Source organism: Neofelis nebulosa, chromosome 6, assembly GCF_028018385.1.
Source record: "Neofelis nebulosa isolate mNeoNeb1 chromosome 6, mNeoNeb1.pri, whole genome shotgun sequence".
NCBI classification, from domain to species: domain Eukaryota; kingdom Metazoa; phylum Chordata; class Mammalia; order Carnivora; family Felidae; genus Neofelis; species Neofelis nebulosa.
Window position 1 is genome coordinate 72,118,007 of NC_080787.1, and position 21,905 is coordinate 72,139,911.

Sequence of the window (21,905 nt, forward strand, 5' to 3'; positions counted from 1 at the left end):
AATTAAGGATTGCTTTTTAACTAATATACTTCCATGATAACTTTTTCCCTTCCCTCTCTTTCATGATAATCAGGAACAGGTGAATGAGGAGGTCTAAGCTTACCTGGAGAAAACACAGGGGTTTCACCAGGTGCTCCTAATGTCTTCTCTGTAGAGATTTCATCTTTTCTATTAGCACAATAGGAAAGAGAAAAGAGATGGTGAAAAGGAGCTTGATGACAACAGGGGAAATTTATTTACTTTTCCTATACTCAATAGACTTAAAATTAGAGGAAAACCCTTTAAAACTGGGTTTGCCTATTTTTTCAATATAGAAGTAATCTTCAAATATATTTCCATTGAAGACAAATTCAAACAACCCCTGAAAATGGTTATGTTTGGCTCCAGGGCTTTCCCATAAGCATTTCTCATGTGGTTCTGGGGAGCACTTTCATTGTGGGCAAAACTGGTCTTTGGGCTGGATGTTTTATAGTCTCATTGTGCTTATACTGTGTCCTTAACATCAAAGATAATTGCATGACATGATCTATGTATGACTGAATATTCTTGCTAAAATCTCAGATCCTCAAACCTGCAAATCCAGGGAATGCTTAAGTTTATCTACTAGAGTAAGTCTTGTGGTTATAGCAATAGGAAAGAGAGAGATTTCTGGATAGTCCAGATATATTAAATCCTATTCTGGACACAACCATTGCCTGCAAGAGTTATGGGTAGCTTTGCAGGCTATGCGGTGGCCATCTGGAAAATATCTAAGGGCAAGTCCAAGGGCATGGTTATAAAGCTGTCTGCATATGATGTTGGCTCATTCTAGCAAACTCCATGTAGAAAGGAATAGCAGTAGTGATATCTTTTTAAGCTCACTGAAAGATTTGTTACTATTAGCTATTAGGTTTTAATAGCTCGTGTCTATGTTAGTACAATGTAGTCATAGTTGACCAATATATTTGATTCAATTTTCTGTGGCTCATGCTGATGGGAAGACCAAAGGGAATGGACGGGTGCTATGCTGTTATAGAGACATCTAGATTGGCTATAGATAATGAGACCATCTACATATTTCTAATATACTCAATTCTGCCAAAGGGCTAATAGGGATGGTATACAAAGTACCATCTGTTGGCCTGGCATGGCTCTGACCAGTCAGAATAGATGTAAACATGGAGGACTATATTGGCGCACACAGGCTAACTATAAATTCAGACTGTTTAGGAATTAGGTATTCTTGTTCTTTTCTGCTGGTATTGTGCTATTATGGATATCATATTTATAAAGATTTCATATCAAACATTAGAGCATTTGTGATTTAGACAATTTTCCTTTTTTCCCACTTTATAGGTCTTGTTTATAGAAAGATCTTTCCTACTATTATAACTTTGGTATCCTTGTTTTACCTTGCTGTTAAGAAGAAAATAACCAAGAATAGTTATTAAAGTGCTGGCTATTGCATTAGTTACAAGTCAACAGCCCACTTTGTGCAGGACTCTGTGTCAGATGTTATTTCCTTATCCTCTGCCACTGGGTATGATTCTGCCACAACAATGGCAATCTAGACCATCACTCAAAAGCTATAATTTGGGAAGCTGGGACATTGGATTCTTCCACTGGCTTTTATTTTAAAGTAATTTGAAGCTGGCAGATTTATGGGCTACTCAGATGAGAAAATTTTCTGTTTTGTCTTCCTGGAAAGGTTGAAAATAAGAAACAGCTTCCTTGCCTCCTCTCTTAACAACTTGGTAATCGTAGCTAATGTACAATGTTTGTCTCTTGCTCCTTAGCAATTCTCTCTAGCAATGTTGGTAGATGCAGGAGTGGATGGGATGATTCCGTTTCTTTCTCTTTCTGTGTTGGGTAGCTGTTTCCTATAATTTTTAATGTTTTTCTATCAAGTCTTGGTACATTCTGCTGTATTTTTTCTTATGGGTGGATGACCTCTGCTTTACTTTCTTTTTCTTTTTTCGAAAATTGGAGGAGTAAGTATCATACCATATTTATTTATTTAAAAAAATTTTAACGTTTATTTATTTTGAGGGAGAGAGTGGGGGGAGGGGAAGAGAGAGGAGAGAGAGAATCCCAAGCAGGCTCCGTGCTGTCAGTACAGGGCCCAATGCAGGGCTCGATCCCATAAATTGTGAGATTATGATCTGAGCTGAAACCAAGAGTCAGATGCTCAACTAACTGAGCCACCCAGGTGCTCCAGTATCATCCTATATTTAAATAAGAAGAGTGAATATCTCTGTGTCTTGTGAACAAAGTTAATACTCTAGTACTAAGATTTTCTTCAATCACGTTATTTCTTCTGGTATCAACTTTTTAAAATTTCTAAAGAATGGCTCAGTAGACATATCAATTAACAAAACACATGATGACTTTGCTCAGGTCTGTGGTGGTGGGTGGAGAGACATAAAACAGTCCCTGCCCTTGAGGAGTTCAAACTCATACAGGAAAATAGAGTAAAGCAAGGAAGTGTTAAATAAAAATGTAGGTGCCAAGGGGTGCCTGGGTGCTCAGTTGGTCAAGCGTCTGACTTCGGCTCAGGTCATGATCTCATGGTTCCACGGGTTTGAGTCCTGCGTCGGGCTCTGTCCTGACAGTTAAGAGCCTGGAGTCTGCTTCAGATTCTGCATCTCCCTCTCTCTCTGCCCCTCCCCTGCTTGTACTCTGTATCTTTCTCTCTCAAAAATAAATAAACATTAAAAAAATGTAAGTGCCAAAAACAGTGCAAAATTCAAAGCAGGGAGATATTGCTGCAGGCTCAAATAGGCTGTTAAGACATCATGGGGTCCATGGAGGAATCCACTAAGAGCTTGAAAGGAGAGTAGGATTTGGATAGGTAATGTGGAAAAGGCAGGATCTTCCCGGCAAGAGGGAAAGGCTAGGGGCCAGAATCCAGCATGAGTAGGGTGTGGTCTGTATGCAGTGAGGAAGGGCATGGTAGCAGCAGTGGGATCATGGGTAATGGAGGCAAAGTTGGAAAGGTCAGGGGTTGAAATGCCTCAATTGATTAGTTTGGACTCTGTTTCCGTGAAGGTCCTGGCAGGAAACAGATGGCTCAGTCATTGTGGGGTAATTTGAACAAAATTTAAAAAAGGATTACTTGCAGGCTGCCTAGGTGGCTCTCAGTTGGTTAAGCGTCTGACTCCGGCTCAGGTCATGATCTCGTTACTCCAGGGTTTGAGCCCCATGTCGGCCTCTGTGCTGACAGCTCAGAGCCTGGAGCCTGCTTCGGATTCTGTGTCTCCCTCTCTCTCTGCCCCCCCCCCCCCCCCCCCGCTCATGCTCTGTCTGTCTGTCTCTCTCAAAAATAAACATTAAAGAAATTAAAAAAAAAAAAAAAAGGATTACTTGCTAAGTTGTGGGAAGAACATAAGAGTAATCATAAGGCCAAGTGCCATACCAGGGCTGGTAACAGTGGGATGCTCAAAACACCCCTAGCCCAGGAGGGGTGAGAAGATGGAGCGGTTACCACGACAGAGACAGAGAAGGCTCTGTGGAAAGGCTGCCTGACAGGAGCTGAGATGAAGTTGAAGGAGGCTAATAGCCCTTGAAAACTTTGCAGGTTGGTGGTTGAGGGGAGGTGATAAATTCACTCACCTCATTCTGTCCTCACCCTCTGATCTCCTGCTCCCCACCGACTATTCCCACGGAGGAGTCAAGGCAAGTGATGTCAGTGATTCCAGCCTCTCCACTCAGCTTTCTGTACACAGAGCATGAGGGGGATTGGTGGGCAGAGGATATTCAGAAGGGTAAGAGGAAGATGTGGGAATCTTTTGAAAGTCATTGAACAGGCCTCAGTGTAAGAAAAGGAATTTTTCAGACTTATTAATCCAGCAGTCGTTATGCAAGTTAAAGAGGGGAAGAGGTTAGAGGCAGGGAAATCCATTAGGGAGATCAGATTTGACATTTTTCACAGTGTAAATTAGTAAGGTCCTGGAAGAGGTTGTTGGCAAAGGGAATAGAAATGAAGGAACAAATGTGAAAAGCATTATAAAGAATTGTCAGTAATTTATACAGCAAAATTTGTGTCTTAGTATTATCTTCAGATTTAGATTTCTAAATGTTATAAAATGTATGTGATTTGTGTTTAGAGTTTGTCTCTTTTCTTTAATCATTTTACTAATGTACTTTTCCTTGCCTTTTAAAAAATTTTGATTTTCTTATTTGATATTCAGTTCTTGTTGAGAGTATAGCTTAGTGAGTGCTTCAGTAATTTAGTTTGAGAAATACTAACGCTTTACAGAATACCAAATAAGACTTCAAAATTCCGGTTGTTCTCTGATTGTGTTAGTATTTCCCTGATGTAATTAATAGTTTATAATAAATTTAAAAATCAAACTATTTTTTAAAATGTTTATTTATTTATTTTTGAGAGAGAGAGAGAGAGGGAGAGAGAGAGAAGGAGCACAAGTAGGGGAGGGGCAGAGAGAGAGATGCAGACACAGAATCCGAAGCAGGCTCCAGGCTCCGATCTGTCAGCACAGAGCCCCATGTGGGGCTTGAACTCACGAACTGTGAGATCATGACCTGGGCCGAAGCTGGATGCTTAACCGACTGAGCCACCCAGGCACCCCAGAATCAAACTATTTTAATTGCTCTATATCCCCTAAGTGAAAACACACTTTAGATACTTAGCACATAGTAGTGAATCCGTTTTATCTGCAAACATAGTGCCAACACCTGTCTCAATCTTTAGGGCCTATCCATTTCCCCTTTAGATACTCATTTACCTTTAGCGCAATATATGCATAATTTTCTGTCAAAATAACCTATACAGACCTCAGTGGCTGACATAATATCATAGCTCAGTCTCCATTATATGATCTTTCAAAAGTCAAGAGCATGCAGCATTCTATTTTGGGTACTTACCTCTCAGGGAAGTGTCTCTGTTTTATTCTCTGCAGAAAGATAAAAAGTAATTTTACCAGGAGAAAAATGTCAACTGAAGAGCTAAAGTCTATTTTCATTCCCTTTTCCCTTTAACTTCACTTCAACCAGGCTGTATAATGTTATTGTGCAAGAATAAAATTCTTGTTGGCCTTATCAGGTATCTCTAAGCATTTCTTCAACTAACCTTTATGCAGGAAGCCAATTCAAAAGGGGCGGGGGCTGGAGGACTGGGAGCTATCCAGGCCGTGTTCTAAATGTACAGCGTTTAGGCTCACCTGCTGAAGAAGATCCAGGTGCTCCTGGGAGTTGCTGAAATTTTTTCCAATGTCAAAGAGGCAGAAGGTCTCCTGCTGGCAGATGCTGACCCAGTTCTGGTATTCCCCTGGGTCAGGGATGCGGTCCAGAAAGATCCGATATGCTTCCCACACTGCTTCCTGACACACTGCAATGCAGTACCATTCATTAGGAGTAGAAAATGGCCACATCCTAAGATGATCCTTGTTTCCCAGCCCAAGCATAATCTTAGAACATGGAATATTCTTTCATGGCTTATGTGGATAGGCTAATTTATAGGCCATAGAAATCAAGTCATTTAAAAAATATTTATTGAGCCCCTATATATGTTATGGAGAAAAATAAAAGAAGGAAGATAGGGAATAGAGTACGTATGTAGGTTGTAGTTTAAAATAGGACAGCTGAGGAAGGCCTCACTATAAAGGTGACTTCTGAGCAGTTTGGAGAAGGCCTTAAGGCTAGAGAATGCTCTGAGCATTGAAAGAACAGCAAAGAGGTCAGTGTGGCCAGAGCAAGGATGAGAGTAAAGGAAGATGAAGACAGAAAGATGTGGTGAAGGGAGCAGGGATGGCATAGGGCTTTGTGGACCAGTAACTTCCAAACTGGGGCAAAGGTACCTGGCTATATTTAAAGACTTTCCAAGGGGTAAACAGACACACAAACAATTTAAATAGAATCAATTTCTAGGTCTCATTTTTTCCTATCATGCTCTCCTAAAGCCAGTCTGCCTAAGGATACACTTTTCCTTTTCCCTTGGGTCAGCATCCTCCCCCATTCATCCATCCCTAACTTACTGTAGCACAGTGCCTCTCGGTCATCACACAAAGGGACGACATGAAATAATAGTGTTGAGGTTAAGAAAGCAAGTGAACTGAGCTGAACATGTTTTTACAACAGGGTGGTTTCTGATTCTTTGCTTTCAACACATTACAAGTCCTAATGGAGTTGACAGCTGACAAGCCATTAAAAATGACAGATCATGATGTGATTGTTAGCATATAATGCTAAAGGAACTTAAAGAATAAAGATATTACTGTAACAAAACTCCATCTATTTCTATCTACTTATTTTACGTAACAAGTTTTCTCTGCATTTAAGTGAAACTAAGGAAAAGAATAGAGATAAAATTGATCCTAAATCCTGTCTCATTTTAGCAAAACATAATATGAATAATAAGTAATGGTACACGAACTAATAGAGGAACAACACCAAAGTAACTCCATCTAAACAGAGGCTGAAGCTAATGAAGCTTTAGCTATAGGCCCTTCATTTAAACTGGCCTCTTCCCCAAGTCTTTGTATTTATAAACATTCCCCTAATTTTGTATTTACAAACATCAGTACTCACAAAAACCTATATTGGATCTTATATCTGCCAATATAAATTTACTTAAATTTTTTTGTTAAATTTGTATCTATTTGGGGGCACCTGGGTGGCTCAGTCAGTTAAGTGTCCAACTCTTGGTTTTGGCTCAGGTCATGATTCCGTGGTTTGTGAGATCAAGCCCTGCATCAGGCTCTGTGCTGATGGCATGGAGCCTGCTTGGGATTCTCTCTCTCCCGCTCTCTTTTCCCCTTCCCTGATCATGGTCTCTCTCTCTCTCTCTCTCTCTCTCTTTCTCTCAAATAAATAAATTTTTAAAAAGGCCTTAAAAGTTTGTATCTATTTGTTTTAATCAATTATATATTAAAAGTAATTATAAATGCAATTGAATCCAAAAGAAATTTCTTTGGAAACATAAAGCCTACAGTAATAGGAAAAAATAAAATCTGTAATTTAAATTTATATACATATTTTTGTTACTGAGAAGTATGTTAGAGTAGCCAATGACAGACTTTCAAGCATAAAATAAACTACATTAAGATAAGACTGAAGTGGGGAGTGGAGTAGAAATGTAGGTGTGTGGAGAAAAAGGATCCACGTTGCATTTCCTACTGTTAAGAAGAGTACATGAAGGCATGTACTTGTTGAGTATTTGATGGTAACAATTGAGTGGCTATGGTAGATTCTACTGGATGCATAAAAATTCTCTAGTTTTGTTTTATTTTCAGTATCGATACTTACAACTCATCAAAAGTTACATCTTATCCAATTATTTAAACTTACAATGAAAAGCTTTGGATGTTAACTGAAACCCATGTAAAGAGGTGCATCATTTAAAAATTATTTTACAGGATTAAGTGAAGGAAAAATAGTTAGATGACATCTTTCATAAGCAATTATAGTATGTTGATTTTACTTCAGTAGGAATGGGAAGCAATTGGAAGCTTTAGGGCAGAAGCTGACATCATCTGACTTTCTCAAGAAACTGCCTGCCTGCTGAGAGAAGGGACTGGGGGGAAGGAACACAGTGAGAGAAGACCAGTTTGGAAACTCTTACTCCTATGCTTTATTTCCCTTCACTCCCCATTTTTATATGTCTGGAGTTTTCTTAACTTTCTGTTTTAACAGGCAAAGAGAATTCCTGACCAAAAGAAGCTCAGATCATCTACCAGCAGCAACCTCACCAGAACCCACAAAGCCAGGAGTGGGTGCTGTCCCCACCAACCCAAATTTGTCATTGAGTTTTCCACATCTGGGGAAGTGACAGGGGTCAGCACACCTGGAGAGCAAGCCAATAGCCTCACCAGGAGAACCAACGTTTGTGAATGTTATCTCTCTCTCCTGTCAGGCAAGTTTTGGAGGGTTGTAATGCCTCTCCCAATACCAGCCATCATGCAGTCTTTTGATCTTCACCTCTACTCAAGAGTCTACATATCACGCAAAAAGGAAACAACACTTGAATATTTTGAGACTTACCCAAACCTTAAGAGTTGTGTGTCCAGTCCAAGCAAACCAGTTGTCCTTGCTACCCTTCTCATCTGTTTACTCCACACTTTCTTTTGGAGGCGTTACACTGACCTTCCATCTCTACCCAATGCACCTGCTAATTTCGTTCAAAACACATTTAATTGCCAGAGATAGAGGATTTCCATGTATATAAAATCAACTAGCGCTGCCTTTCGGGTCTTAGTGTTGGTGACTTTCACTGATAATATCTGTGTGTGGAACATCTGGAAGAACATAATATGATAATCCTTCTATTTACTAGTCTGACATGTCTGTGGGCATGTTGCTTTTGGTCTCAGATTAAGTCTTCCTTTTATTTCAGTCCAGTTTAAGGTTTGTTTTTGGTGCCTGTATCTTCCTAGCTCTGCTCCTTTCTCTGCTGCCCTTTCTCCTACTTCAGGGACACACAAGACCCCCATCCCCATTAAAATCCACTTTTCACAAAGGCTCTGAGAGAACTTTCTACTCGAAGCACAAATACCTGAAGCTGTTTAAGGAATTATTTCTCGGAGAGGAGAGATCACAGTCAACACCACAAAAATATAAAAAGCTATAAGAGAATATTATAAAAAAATTATATGCCAACAAATTGGGCAATCTGGAAGAAATGGACAAATTCCTAGAAACATATGAACTACTAAAACTGAAACAGGAAGAAATAGAAAACTTGAAAAGACCAATAACCAGCAAAGAAATGGAGTCAGTAATCAAAAATCTCCCAACAAACAGAAGTCCAGGGCTAGGGAGCTTCCCAGGAGAATTCTACCAAACATTTAAAGAAGAGTTAATTCTTTTCAAACTGTTCCAAAAAACAGAAATGGAAGGAAAACTTCCCAACTCATTCTACAAGGTCAGCATTACCTTAATTCCAAAACCAGACAAAGACCCCATTAAAAAAAAGGTCTACAGGCCACTATCCCCAATGAACACGGATGCAAAAATTGTCAATAAAATATTAGCAAATCAAATTCAACAGTACATTAAAAGAAACATTCACCACAATCAAGTGGGATTTATTCCTTGGTTACAAGTGTGGTTCAATATTTGCAAATCAATCAATGTGATACACCACATTAATAAATACATATGATCCTCTCAATAGATACAGAAAAACCATTTGGCAAAATACAGCATCTATTCTTGATAAAAACCCTCAACAAAGTATGGATAGAGGGAACATACATTAACATCATAAAGGCCATACATGAAAGGACCACAGTTAGTATAATCCTCAATAGGGAAAAACTGACAGCTTTTCCTCCTTGGTCAGGAACAAGACAGGGATGTTGACTCTCATCACTGTTATTTAACATAGTACTGGAAGTCCTAGCCTCAGCAACCAGACAATAAAAATAAATAAAAGGCATCCCAATTGGCAAGGAAGAAGTAAAACTTTCACTATTTGCAGAGGACATGTAGAAAATCCAAAAGACTCTACCAAAAAATTGCTAGAACTGATACACAAATTCAGTAAAGTCACAGGATACAAAATCAATGTACAGAAATCGGTTGAATTTCTATACACCAATAATGAAGCAGCAGAAAGATAAATAAAGGAATCAATCCCATTTATAACTGTACCCCAAACCATAAGATATCTAGGAATAAACTAACCCAAGAGGTAATAAATTTGTACTCTGAAAACTAGAAAACACTTATGAAAGAAATTGAAGATGACACAAAGAAATGGAAAGACTTGCATGGATTATAAGAACAAATATTGTTACAAAGTCTATTGTACTCATTGACAAAGCAGGAAAGAATATCCAATGGAATGACTGTCTCTTCAGCAAATGGTGTCAGGAAAACTGGACAGCAACATGAAGAAAAATGAATCTGGACCATTTGCTTACACCATACACAAAGATAAACTCAAAATTGATGAAAGACCTAAATGTGGCACAGGAAACCACCAAAATCCTAGAGAAGAAAATAGGCAGCAACCTCTTTGACTTTGGCCATAGCAACTTCTTACTAGACATGTCTCCAGAGGCAAGGGAACTAAAAGCAAAAATGAACTATTGGGACCTCATCAAGATAAAAAGAAGGAAACAACCAGCAAAACTAAAAGGCAACTGACAGGATGGGAGAATATATCTGCAAATGTTATATCTGAAAAAGGGTTAGTATCCAAAATCTATAAAGAACTTAGCAAACTCAACACCCAAAAAACAAATAATCTAGTTAAGAGATATATACTGGAATATTACTCAGTCATAAAAAAGAATGAGATCTTGCCATTTGCAATGATGTGGATGGAGCTAGAGTGTATTATGCTAAGTGAAATTAAGCCAGAGAAGGACAAATACCATATGATTTCGTTCATATGTGGAATTTAAGAAATGAAACAGGTGAACATATGGAAAAAAAAAGAGAGAAGGAAACCATAAAACAAACTCTTGAAAAAAATTTTTTTTAATGTTTCACTTATTTTTGAGAGAGAGAGAGAGAGAGAGTGCAACAGAGTGCTAGCTGGGGAGGGGCAGAGAGAGAGGGAGACACAGAGTCTGAAGCAGGCTCCAGACTTTGAGCTATCAGCACAGAGCCCAATGTGGGGCTCGAACCCAGGAACCATAAGAGCAGAAGTCAGATGCTTAACTGACTGAGCCACCCAGGTGCCCCAACAAACTCTTAATCATAGGGAACAAATCAAAATTTGCTGGAGGGGAGGTGGGTGGAGGATGGGTTAAATGGATGATGGGTATTAAGGAGAATACTTGTTGTGATGAGTACCGGGTGTTATATGTAAGTGATGAATCACTAAATTCTACTCCTGAAACTAATATCACATCATATACTAACTAATTGTAGTTTAAATAAAAACTTGAACTAAAGAAAAAAAATAATTTCCCTGAGGCATTGTAGTTTATAGTGATTAAAAGTTAAGGATGAACCAGGGACCAGTAGCTTTTCTTTAGACTTTTTGAGGAGAAGGGTTTTTTTGTGACTGCTTTGATGTCATTTTTCTGGCCTCTTGGAAGTTTAAGCACAAAGGAGGAGGTGCAGAATCCTTCTGTGACTGGGAGAACAGGAGCACAGTGCATGCCCTACCAGGAAAGCCCCTTATCCTTACCAAGGGAACATAAGAAGAACCCCTTGAAAGTTGAAGCATTAAAGGATCTCAGGGCTGGGAGGAGTCTGAAAACTTCTGAAAGCTGGATTTTTCTAACTCTTTAACTTAGTTGTTAAGTTATTTAACTTACTGCATCATCCTTCCTTGAATCTACCAGAAGAGATTTCCAAAGGAATTCTAGGCAAATCCAGAACCTTGCCTCTCTAGTCTTCCCACAGTTGCTGGCCAATGCCTGAAATCTGGCCACAGAGTCTCAGTCTTTCTCTTGAATCACATATGGTAGGCTGTTTGGCAATGTGGGAAGAACCCTAGGGAACATGTGTCCTGGAGGCCAGGCATGCCCTGGGATAATTATTTACATTTGGAAAGATCAGGTTAGACCAATGGTATGTAAAAACATCCACCACAGGGTTGGGTATGCATTAGATGGAGAGATAACACACTGGAGTAGGAGTCAATGCTGGGTTCTAACTTTGCTCTGCCACCAATGATGGCTCTGACTGAGCATGTCACCTCACTTTTCAAATGTGTACAATGGGAGTGTTGGCTAGATATTCTCTAGACCAGTGCTTCTAAAACCTTAGAGTGAAAATGAATTACCTGGGAATCTTATTAAAATACAGATTCTGGACGTGGATATGGTGGGGTGAAAGTAGGTCTGTATTTCTAACAAGTAGCCAGATGCTTGTGATACGACTGATCTATGGATGACAAATGGAGAAGGAAGAACTAGGATTCTATCTTAAACTTTCTCTAAGGCATAAATTAATGTGGAAGGAAGATCTAGCTTTTGTGGTTGGGAGAGGTAGAGAGAGAGAAGAAAAGGAAGAAGAAGGGAAGGAAGAGGAAGAGGAGGAGGAGGATAATGGGGACAGGGAGGTGTAAAGGGAAGAGGAAGACGGGGAGGCAGAGGATGGAGAGGGGGAAGAGGGAGATACAGAGAGGGGCAGGCGGTTTGAAGGGAGGAAATCAAAAGCAGGGAGTTTGCCTGGGTAGGAGCCCAGGGTTCCCCTGGGAGACTACCAGAAACACTTGCGGTCTTGCATTTGTGCTTTGGGATGAGCATGTTTATGATTCTACCATGAGGCTCAGAACACGTTCATTTGTGGTGCTTTAAGTATTGGAAAAACAAATATCTCAATATTTCATTTGATTTGATGAATGTGGAAGCTTTCTCTCCTACGTGTGAAAGACGTCAAAAGATAATTTTGTAAAAGCAGCAACAAAAATGGTAAGTGGGTAACTCTGTCAAAGGAATACCACGTTGTAGCTAGGTCTTATTTCTTGTTTCTTTGGGAACCAATTTGTTAGACTGAAGAGCCCATGCTGATGAATAGTAAAATTTCATACCACCCAGGGGCAGCCATAAAGATAATGGACTGCTGTTGCCACGGGGAGAAAAACAGTGGTTTGTTTCATCCAGGAAAGCAAAAATGCAAATGGCAAACCTAATCAAGAACGAAGAGTTAGGGATACAATTCAGAGTTAAAAACTTGGTTATAGCAATAAGTAGCCTATTTTCTAAATACCTGCGATGAATCCTATTTGTGAATGTCATAAAGAATTAGAAGTTACCTTAGAATAGCAGTATTGTGTTCATATTCAATGTGATGCATATACTATGTATTTTACTTCCATCCATGAACAAATAACATGAAATATACCAGTGTCATTATCTGGTCAATGTGTAAACACATTCAAAATGAATAGTTTATACATGATTGTCTTTTCTTCGCATGCCCAATGGCCTGTTTGCTTCCTGTGTCCATCAATAAGCATTTACTCAGAAACTGCTATGCAGAGGTGCTATGCTAGGACCTAAGCATAATAATATAGTGTACTTTGTTTCCTATAATTGGAGTTCTCCTTCTGACTGTGATCCAGTACTTGTCATTTCTCTGTGGGTATGGCTTCTGTCAGAAAGCAAATATCTGTTCCACATAAAATGAGACATATGAGGAACATAAGGCTTGATATTTTTGAGACAGTTAGTTATACCTCCAAAACCCAGTAAAAACTCCCCAGACTAACTCAATCTCTGTACATTTTACAGATGTAAATACTCAAGAATTTTGTAGGATGTTAGTATCATGAAATGGGTTCTCTGTTGTCATAATTTGTAATACATCGCAGGCTAGAATTGAACCAGCATGCACTAGTTAATGGGCTTGAAAATAGAGCAGGCTGACTGTGCTTTTTAGGAATGGAAACAATTATCTAATGTGATGAATGAAGGTGGACATCAGAAAACCTCCTCAACTTTCACATGGAAGATGAATTGAATTTAGGTTTCAGTTAGATATTTTTGCACTATTTGGAGCAACCTGGGGGATTTAATAGTATCTACTAAAGGTTCTTTTTTGTGTTCTGTTTTTCATTTAAAGAAGAAGCCATGGGGACTTTTTCATCTGTAGTAAGTGAATGACAAGGATAGTCACTGATGGCTGTGGTATGCTTGAAGTCCATCATGATTTCTGAGAAAGCCCCAAGAATTCTGTTATGCTGTCTTGGGGTGAAAACTGTACTTTAACTCTGCTGGAAATCACAGTCATTGTGTTGTAAATCCTGATAACATCCCTGCATTATATCTCAGTAACCACTGTTAATTTGTGACTCCTGTGCACTTTGGATGTGCCTCCAGGTTTCCAAACTTCAGCACTTTTTGCTGGGTCAGCAATAAACAGCTTAAACTCAACAAGAAAGGAGAGAGCATCTGGATTGTAATGTTGCTTTTGAAAAATGAAATCCTAAGTCATAAATCAACTTGCTCAGATTCCTGACGTTGCAATCATTCTGTGCTTCTTACTTAACAATGATAACATTAAAATTCAATATTGGGCTTTGGCAAAAATAAAACCAGTGGTAATACCCAGCGGCCAAGGCCCCCAGGTGACTTATTAAATGCCTTAATAGTTCTGGGTTGCACAAGACATCATTTTAAACATAAGAGCAGACATCTACCATAGTTCTGAATGTTTACTATTCATTACTCTCAGGTCAGTTGACTGATTTCTGTAACTCTTGTGACTAAATGAGAGACTCTGGAAGTTTTGGGCTAAAGACAATGTATGACTGAATGAAAAGGAAGGGATAAAAAGAATGAGAGGCTAAACAGGTTTCATCTCTTTCCTTACCTCTCAATCTATAATAAGCTTGAAGACTGGCTAAAATCTGTTTCATGGATTCCTGTGGACAGACTTTAACCCCGGCTGGGAAAAATGTTGATCTTTTGGGTCGATGCTTGGCCAAATCGAATATTTGTTTCATGGTTGACACTTTGTACATTTTTGTAGTACTTTCAGTTGTTTCGATTCTTGGGGCATTGTCTACATCTTTAGTTTCAGAATGGTATGTTTTAATGGAGAGATCTGTAAAAGAAAAATTGATTCCTGGTGAATATATACATTGATACATGTGAAACATATGATAAATGAATGGAACAAACTAAAAGTTATAATCCTCTGGTTTATTTAAGTTCTACTTTGGAGCAACTGCCGAATTCCAGTGACAAGGCATTTTCATAAATAAGGGAATAGCATAATGAGCTGATCAAGTGTATTTAAAAAAAAAAACCAACATCTCAAATCATCTTGCCTTTAGGAACTGCCAAATATTGAAACCATTTCCCACACATCTCTAAAAATCAGTCCCCACTTAGCACTCAAGCCTCCCGAGAGATGCCTCTTTTGATAGGCATTATAATTCAAGTGGGTAAAGATAGCACATTGTGGTACCCAGAGGTACACTCTGGATGAGGAAGTGGAGAGCTTCTAAAAACCTAGGGGGGAAAATGCAACAAACAACCTTCCTGCCTGTGAATGGCAGCGCTAAGATTTCTGTGGGTGGGGCTCAGAGGGTGGCAATCTGGTGGCAATCTGGTGGAAAGTGAGTTGGGGCAAGGACACATCTTAGAGTCAACTTTACAGAGCAAGTTTGATATTTTATGGAGAGAGGTGAGAGGAATGAAAGGGAGTATGAAGAGATCAGGTTGGCAGAGGATTTAACTCCCTGAGCCATTTCATCCTGCTGGCACCGCTGTGTCTGTTAGGGTAAGGTCTAGACTTCATTTTTAACTTTCTGGACCTCTTGTAACAATAACTTAAATTCACGGAGTCCTTTCTTACTTCGAATTTTTTTCCTATGTGTCATATTATTTCACAAAACTCTACTGTGTTGATGAAACAGATTATATGTTTCTGGGTTTATCACACAGTAGGGTACTGAGGCTTGGAGGTGTTGGAGCATGTTAATAGGGGTCAGATCTCAATTACCTCTCTCCCACTCCACCTCTTCCCTTTTATGTCTTCCACTTAAGAAAGGAATAATTGATGAACAGTTGGGACCGCTCACTATGGCCCCTTGAGACCCTAACCATGTGGCTTACTGAGACTTCTATTCCCATTTTAGTAAAGAAGCATCTCAAACTCTAATCTTCTGGCATAGACAAGGGAATCAAGCAGAAACCCAAGTAGGGCAGCTGCGGAGGAACTCAAATCTTGCCACAAAGCATAAACGTCCCTCCTTCATTACAGGAAATGGACTGAGTCCTGTGGGAACACATATTCTCTGTCATTTTGAGGCGTCTTAGAGTACTCTGTCAATCTTGGACAGTGATAAATTCCCAGGAATCTCCAGGAAGAAAGGGAGCTTATGGATTAATTTGCTCACCCAGCCACACATCTAACCAATAAATCATCATCTCTGAGTAGAATGCAGGCATCAGCAACTTTTGAAGGTCTCTAGGTGATTCTAATATGCATGCAGGTTTGGGAAACCACTGCTCTAAGGATCTGTAAGAGCATTTCCAGGGGACGAATCAAGACAACCCATGTCAAAATGGCTTAAACAATAAGGAAGTTATTATCACATAGAAAGGAAAGCTAATGGTAAGGAATGCCTGGTGAAAACAAAGCTCTGACTCTGCCTTTCTGCCACCGTCTCACTCTCTTTGCTCAGTCCCCTCACGTGGTGATTATATCTGTAGGCTGGCTTCCACTGAATTAAACATGCTTGCCCTTGTTCATTTTGAAAAATAACCTTTTCCTACAGTGTGGCTGACTTATGCCACATGCCTGGACACATACCAGTTGCCAAGGGATATACCAGTGCTATTGACTTGAGTTGAGTGATCACAGAGTAGGGGACTGAAATTACCCTGAGTGGCTCGTTCTAACTGTGGAGGAGGTGGAGGCCATTTTCCTTGAGTTAGGCTGGCTGCATGGCTGAGTGGAAGGTGCCCACTGAACACTGGCAAGTGCAAGAAGGAGACAGGAGCTGAGTATACAGTGCTCACTGAAGCTGGTAAAATGGGAATTTTAGTTTAGGAATGTTAATTTCTAATAACCTTTCACACACTCACAGATTTAAGTGTAGGTCACAGAAAAAAGTTTTTGTAATTACAATTCATTTGCCACTAAGATTAGAAAAAAAAATGTGGGTCATTAGATAATTCTAGGCCTATCCAGTATGGTAAGCACAGACCATGCTTTGGGAAACTGTACTCTTCATTCATCCTGCACATCTTCTCACAGTGCCTACCTGTAATGTTGGTCCTGCTTTCTACTTTGTCACCCCTACAATATCCTGCCCTTTGGGGTTGGTCTGGTTCTTACTTTGTTTTTTAAAAATATTTATTTATTTATTTTAAGAGAGAGAGAGATGGAGAGTGGGCAGGGGAAGGGCAGAGAGAGATGGAGAGAAAAAATCCCAAGCAGGCTCTGTGCTGTCAGCGCGGAGCCTGATGTGGGGCTTGATTCACAAACCATGAGCTCATGGCCTGAGCCGAAATCAAGCGTGGGATGTTTAATAGACTGAGCCACCCAGGTGCCACCTGTTCTTGCTTTTTAATGTTATGCTCTGTTAGAACCCGCTGAATAATTTGCTTTGGGAATAGTATTTACTTCACCCTGGCTCTGGGAACAGTGCCCCTGTCCTGGAATTGTTCCTACTTGGATTCTTCTGGATCTTAACACTTTGCTCATATCCAGGCTTGCTCACATAGGACTGATTGATCCAGGTCTTTGGACTTCATTCTACCAGGATAGGATTAGAAGGAAGTGAAAAAGTTCCAGATTTGCTCTGTGTCCCAGAATCCCATGAGCTCTGACCTGTTCCTTTTTCCCCACTGGGATCAATCTTCCCTATTCTTCACATGTCAAATACACATAGCCAGTGATCAACAATGAGGGTGAATTAGGGTGAAGTGAGACTTGGTTTGCTTGGGATATCCTGGTTTATTTGGAGCTATCCCTTCATTCTCAAATGTATCCTGTTTGGAAAATACATTATTATGGTCACTGAATTTTTAGTATCTCCTTGGTAAGGGAGACCCATGGCAAATATCCTACAAATGATTGTCTCCCTCATCTAGGAAGCACTTTGTTTCACTTTAAAAATCTCTACTTAGGTAATTCTTTGGGTTGAAAATTACCTTCCAGTAGCTTCTGCACAGTAGTCCTATCTCTGCCCTCTGGAATAGCAAAGGTCAAGTTGACAGTGCCTCATATTTCCTCTATGCTACGCATTTCTCTACTTTAGGTTAACCATCTTCCACCTTTCTCTGGTGTCCTTTCTCACATGAGTAATAGACACTTCAGCCTGTGTTCCTTTAGACACATAGAAATGACCACAGGGGATCATTTGTGATGATACTATCACTTGGGCAGGGATCAGAATCTTCTGCCTGTATCTTGACCCTAAGTCATCACTAGAAAAGAGGTAGGCAAAGTCTCTGAGAACACAGACTAAGGGTTACCTGTGTTCAAAAATATTTATAGAAGAGGCCACACTTACAAAGTCTGTGTCTTTCCCAAGGAATTCAAGTAAAATAAACCCAAAATTTAAAGATTGAAACATGGAATGTTACAGATTTCAATGAGGTAAAAAGAGCTGATATTTATTGGTGCTAATGAAAGCACTCTTTGGTAAAGCAATGAGATCACGTTAGATGCTGTCCTCCATGTTGCATAAATAGTAATGTTGAAATTGAACTGAACTTTGATTCTCTGGATGTATTTTCATGTGTCTGATATTTTTAGTTTATATAAGTATTTAGAAAGAATAGGTAAAAGTTTAACGAGAATGAATTGATGTTGAATGACCTGCTATAAAAAGGAAGCATATTTAATAAAAGATTAGAAAATTTTTTCAGGCAGAAAATCCTTGACAAAACATGAGTATAACCTGTATGTTGATGAATTGGCTGCCATCAACAACTATTTCTGGGTGAAGTTCAGAGTTACAAAGAAAAAGAAGGGCAAAGTGGTTTCAGAAAAAAACAAACAAAAACTCTGTATCTTTTCCAGAATACAATATAATAAGAATTTGGACAAAAATAAATACAATTGTACTATATTATATTGTAGATTAATCACCAGGAAAACAGTCTAAGCCAATAGTTTTTGGAAACAGTCATCTCATTGAATGAGGAAAAGAAAAAAATGGAAATTAATATATTTGAATATTCAGAGCTTCTAAATACACATGAGAGACAGCTAATATTGCTTACTTTCTAAATTTAATTTAAATATGTTCATTATTTATGAAAGAAAAATGTAGTAGCAACAGAAATTATATGTTGCCTGTTTATTCAAAATGTTTTGATAACACCAGTGGTACACAGGGCCCTTGCTCTGTGACTCACTAGCTATACAGTTGGAAGCACTTGACCTGTCTGTGCCTGAGTTTCCTCACCTGTAGAATGGGGAGTGGTGGTGCCTCTCCTCCAGGGCTTCTGTGATATTAGTAAATGAGTTACCACCTGGGCAGCACTTAAAACAGCATTATGCACAGGGTAAGTGCTCAATAAAAACTCCTTTATTCAATAGTATATGCATTTCACTCCCTGGTATTACTTTTCCTTCTAAACATGTTCTTTCGTGACACTTCCTCTTAGTCCTTAGACAAGACTATGCTCATCCTGGAAGACTTCCTGTACTTCCATCCTTCAGTGCTTATCTCCTATTTGTCTGTTCCCTCATATCGGCGGGCCCTTCTTTTCCTTCTTCCTTCAAGGGCCAGTTTCTAAGCTTTCTTTCCTTTTCCACTAAGCTTTCTCAGACCTCATATTCAGAATTCATTTATTGTTCTCTTGTATTTCATTTGTCTTGTCCACCTACATTATTGCAACCTCCCTTTTAAATTTCTTCTCCCTGCTACAGTGTCTAATATCAGAGATTTTGAGCACAGTCATCTTATTAAAGATAATATCCTAAGTGAAAAGATAAATAAAAAATTCCTCTGTGAATGAAACTCAAAAGAACAGAAAGGAGATGGGTTATACATAAAGTGTATTTTAGTAAAGTCAGCATTCCCAGGTACTTTCAATTTATCCAAGAGTAAATAAATAATAATAAATGGAAACAATTAAGACCATGGGTGTCAATGTGAAAGAATATTAATATTGCTTGGCTCTTTAGGATGACAAGTCCTCAATTCCCTTGCCCCTGAATAATTGTGCTTGATAGGTAAAACTTTATGTTAAATTCAGCCCTCTTCCTACTCCTCACTTTGTACCCTTGTAGCTGAACGTGGATGGAGAAAAATAACCATTTGGACTCACTTAACAAATTTTTTTTAAAGTTTATTTATTTTGAGAGAGAGAGTGAGCAGGGGAGGGGCAGAGAGAGAGAGAGAGAGAGAGAGAGAGAGAATTCCAAGCAGGCTCTGTGCTGTAAGCATGAAATCTGACATGGGGCTGGGACTCATGAACCGTGAGATCATGATCTGAGCCAAAAGCAAGAGTCAGATTCTTAACCAACTGAGCCACTCAGGTGCCCCCAGACTCATGTTAAATTTATGATCCATAAATAGCATCACACTATGTTTCCCTGGTCCACTGAGTTTCTCACTCTCCAGGAGAACTACATACAACTTTTCTCAGATTTCCTGCACTTCTGGCCAATTCTCACTTTTAGCTGATGACCTGGTTCCACATTTTCCTGAGAATGAGGGGAGCAAGAAGAAAACTTTATCAATGCCCAGCATTGCATCTGCTCACTGACTGCATCTGCATTCACATACTCTGCTTTCCTTCCTGTGACTATTTGATGAGCAGTCTATTCCTATTCAAGGCCAATTCCTTTACTTGTGTACTGTCTGTATCCCATCCGTTTACACCTCTTGAGGACATTCTTCCAGAAACTCTTCTATCACTTGCCTATGTTGGTATTTCCCTTCTTCTTGCTGGATTACTCCAATCAGCCTACAAACACGCTATTACTCTTCCTTCTACTTAAAGGATTCTCTTGATGCCATTTCCCCTCTAGCTATTGATCCATTTTTTTTTTTCCATTCCACAGCAAAAGTTGTTGAAAGATCTGGCTTTACTGCTTTTCCTAAAACAAAGTAAGGTCCTATACGGGTGAAGATTCCTCTGATACCACACATAAAAGTATCAACATTTCCTCCCTTCATTCTCTTTTTTCCTCTATTTTTTTAAATTTTTTTTTTTTATTTTTTAGAGGCTTGCAATGTGTGCTCATAGAGCCTGGTGCATTCAACATGCTAATGTGCCACCTCACCAGATGGTGTCGCTATCTAACACATAATGTATACTGAAAAGGGAATGTTGGAAAATCAACTGCTATTATCACTTCTTTGAGTTTGGGATTATACATACATGTTGAGTACATTTGTTGATGGGAGTGATGGTGAGAGTGGTGATTTCTCAGCAAAAGAGACCATTTGAGGAAGGGCTGAGGCAGCATGGTGGGATGGGCTCACAATGAGTTGGGAGGTTCTCATGAAAGGTGTGGCAGGAAATATTTAGGTGGGCAGGAAATATTTAGGTGGGTGTCCATGGGCAGGGCTCCTTCCAGCAGGCTAAGAAAAGTGGTTGACACCAAAAGTTTAAATTGGGGAAAAACTGAGAGCTTTCCCCTTAAGGTCAGGAACAAGACAGGGATGTCCACTCTTGCCACTGTTATTCAACATAGTATTGGAAGTCTTAGCCTCTGCAAAGAAATAAAAGGCATCCAAATCGGCCAGGAGGAGGTCAAACTTTCATTCTTTGCAGACGACATGATACTCTATATGGAAAACCTTAAAGATTCCACCAAAAAACTGCTAGAACTGATTCATGAATTCAGCAAAGTTGCAGGATATAAAATCAATGCACAGAAATCAGTTGCATTTCTATATACCAACAATGAAGCAACAGAAAGAGAAATCAAGGAATCAATCCCATTTACAATTGCACCAAAAACCATAAAATACCTAGGAATAAATCTAACCAAAGAGGTGAAAAATCTATACACTGAAAACTATATAAAGCTTATGAAAGAAAATGAAAACGACACAAAAAACTGGGAAAAGATTCCATGCTTCTGGATAGGAAGAAAAAATATTGTTAAAATGTCAATACTACCAAAAGCAATCTACATATTCAATGCAATCCCTATCAAAATAACACCAGCATTCTTCACAGAGCTAGAACAAATAATCCTAAAATTTGTATGGAACCAGGAAAGACCCCGAATAGCCAAAGCAATCTTGAAAAAGAAAGCCAAAGCAATCTTGAAAAAGAAAACCAAAGCTGAAGTATCACAATCCCCGTCAAACTGTATTACAAAGCGATAATCAACAAGACAGTATGGTACTGGCACAAAAACAGACACTCTGATCAATGGAACAGAATACAGAACTCAGAAATAGACCCACAAATATATGGCCAATTAATCTTTGACAAAGCAAGAAAGAATATCCAATGGAATGAAGACAGTCTCTTCAGCAAGTGGTGCTGGGAAAACTGGACAGCAACATGCAGAAGAATGAACCTGGACCACTTTCTTACACCATACACAAAAATAAACTCAAAATGGATGAA

At 39.2% G+C, this 21,905-nt stretch overlaps 1 protein-coding gene across 3 annotated transcripts in view; it reads right to left on the reverse strand.

Moving 5' to 3' along the window:
• IMPG1 (interphotoreceptor matrix proteoglycan 1) overlaps positions 1-21,905 on the reverse strand; it is a 132,121-nt gene that overhangs the window by 92,634 nt on the left and 17,582 nt on the right. The window contains exons 1-5 of one of the 3 annotated variants that reach the window (XM_058734517.1): positions 16,986-17,099; positions 14,215-14,448; positions 5,160-5,326; positions 4,864-4,892; positions 104-168 (exon numbers count right to left, since the gene is read on the reverse strand). In XM_058734517.1, the coding sequence (XP_058590500.1) occupies positions 104-168; positions 4,864-4,892; positions 5,160-5,326; positions 14,215-14,448; positions 16,986-17,061 (571 nt within the window). In that variant the 5' untranslated portion in view covers positions 17,062-17,099. Of the gene's footprint in view, positions 1-103; positions 169-4,863; positions 4,893-5,159; positions 5,327-14,214; positions 14,449-16,985; positions 17,100-21,905 lie in introns of those variants that run through there. The other 2 variants (XM_058734518.1, XM_058734519.1) reach the window with 2 other exon arrangements.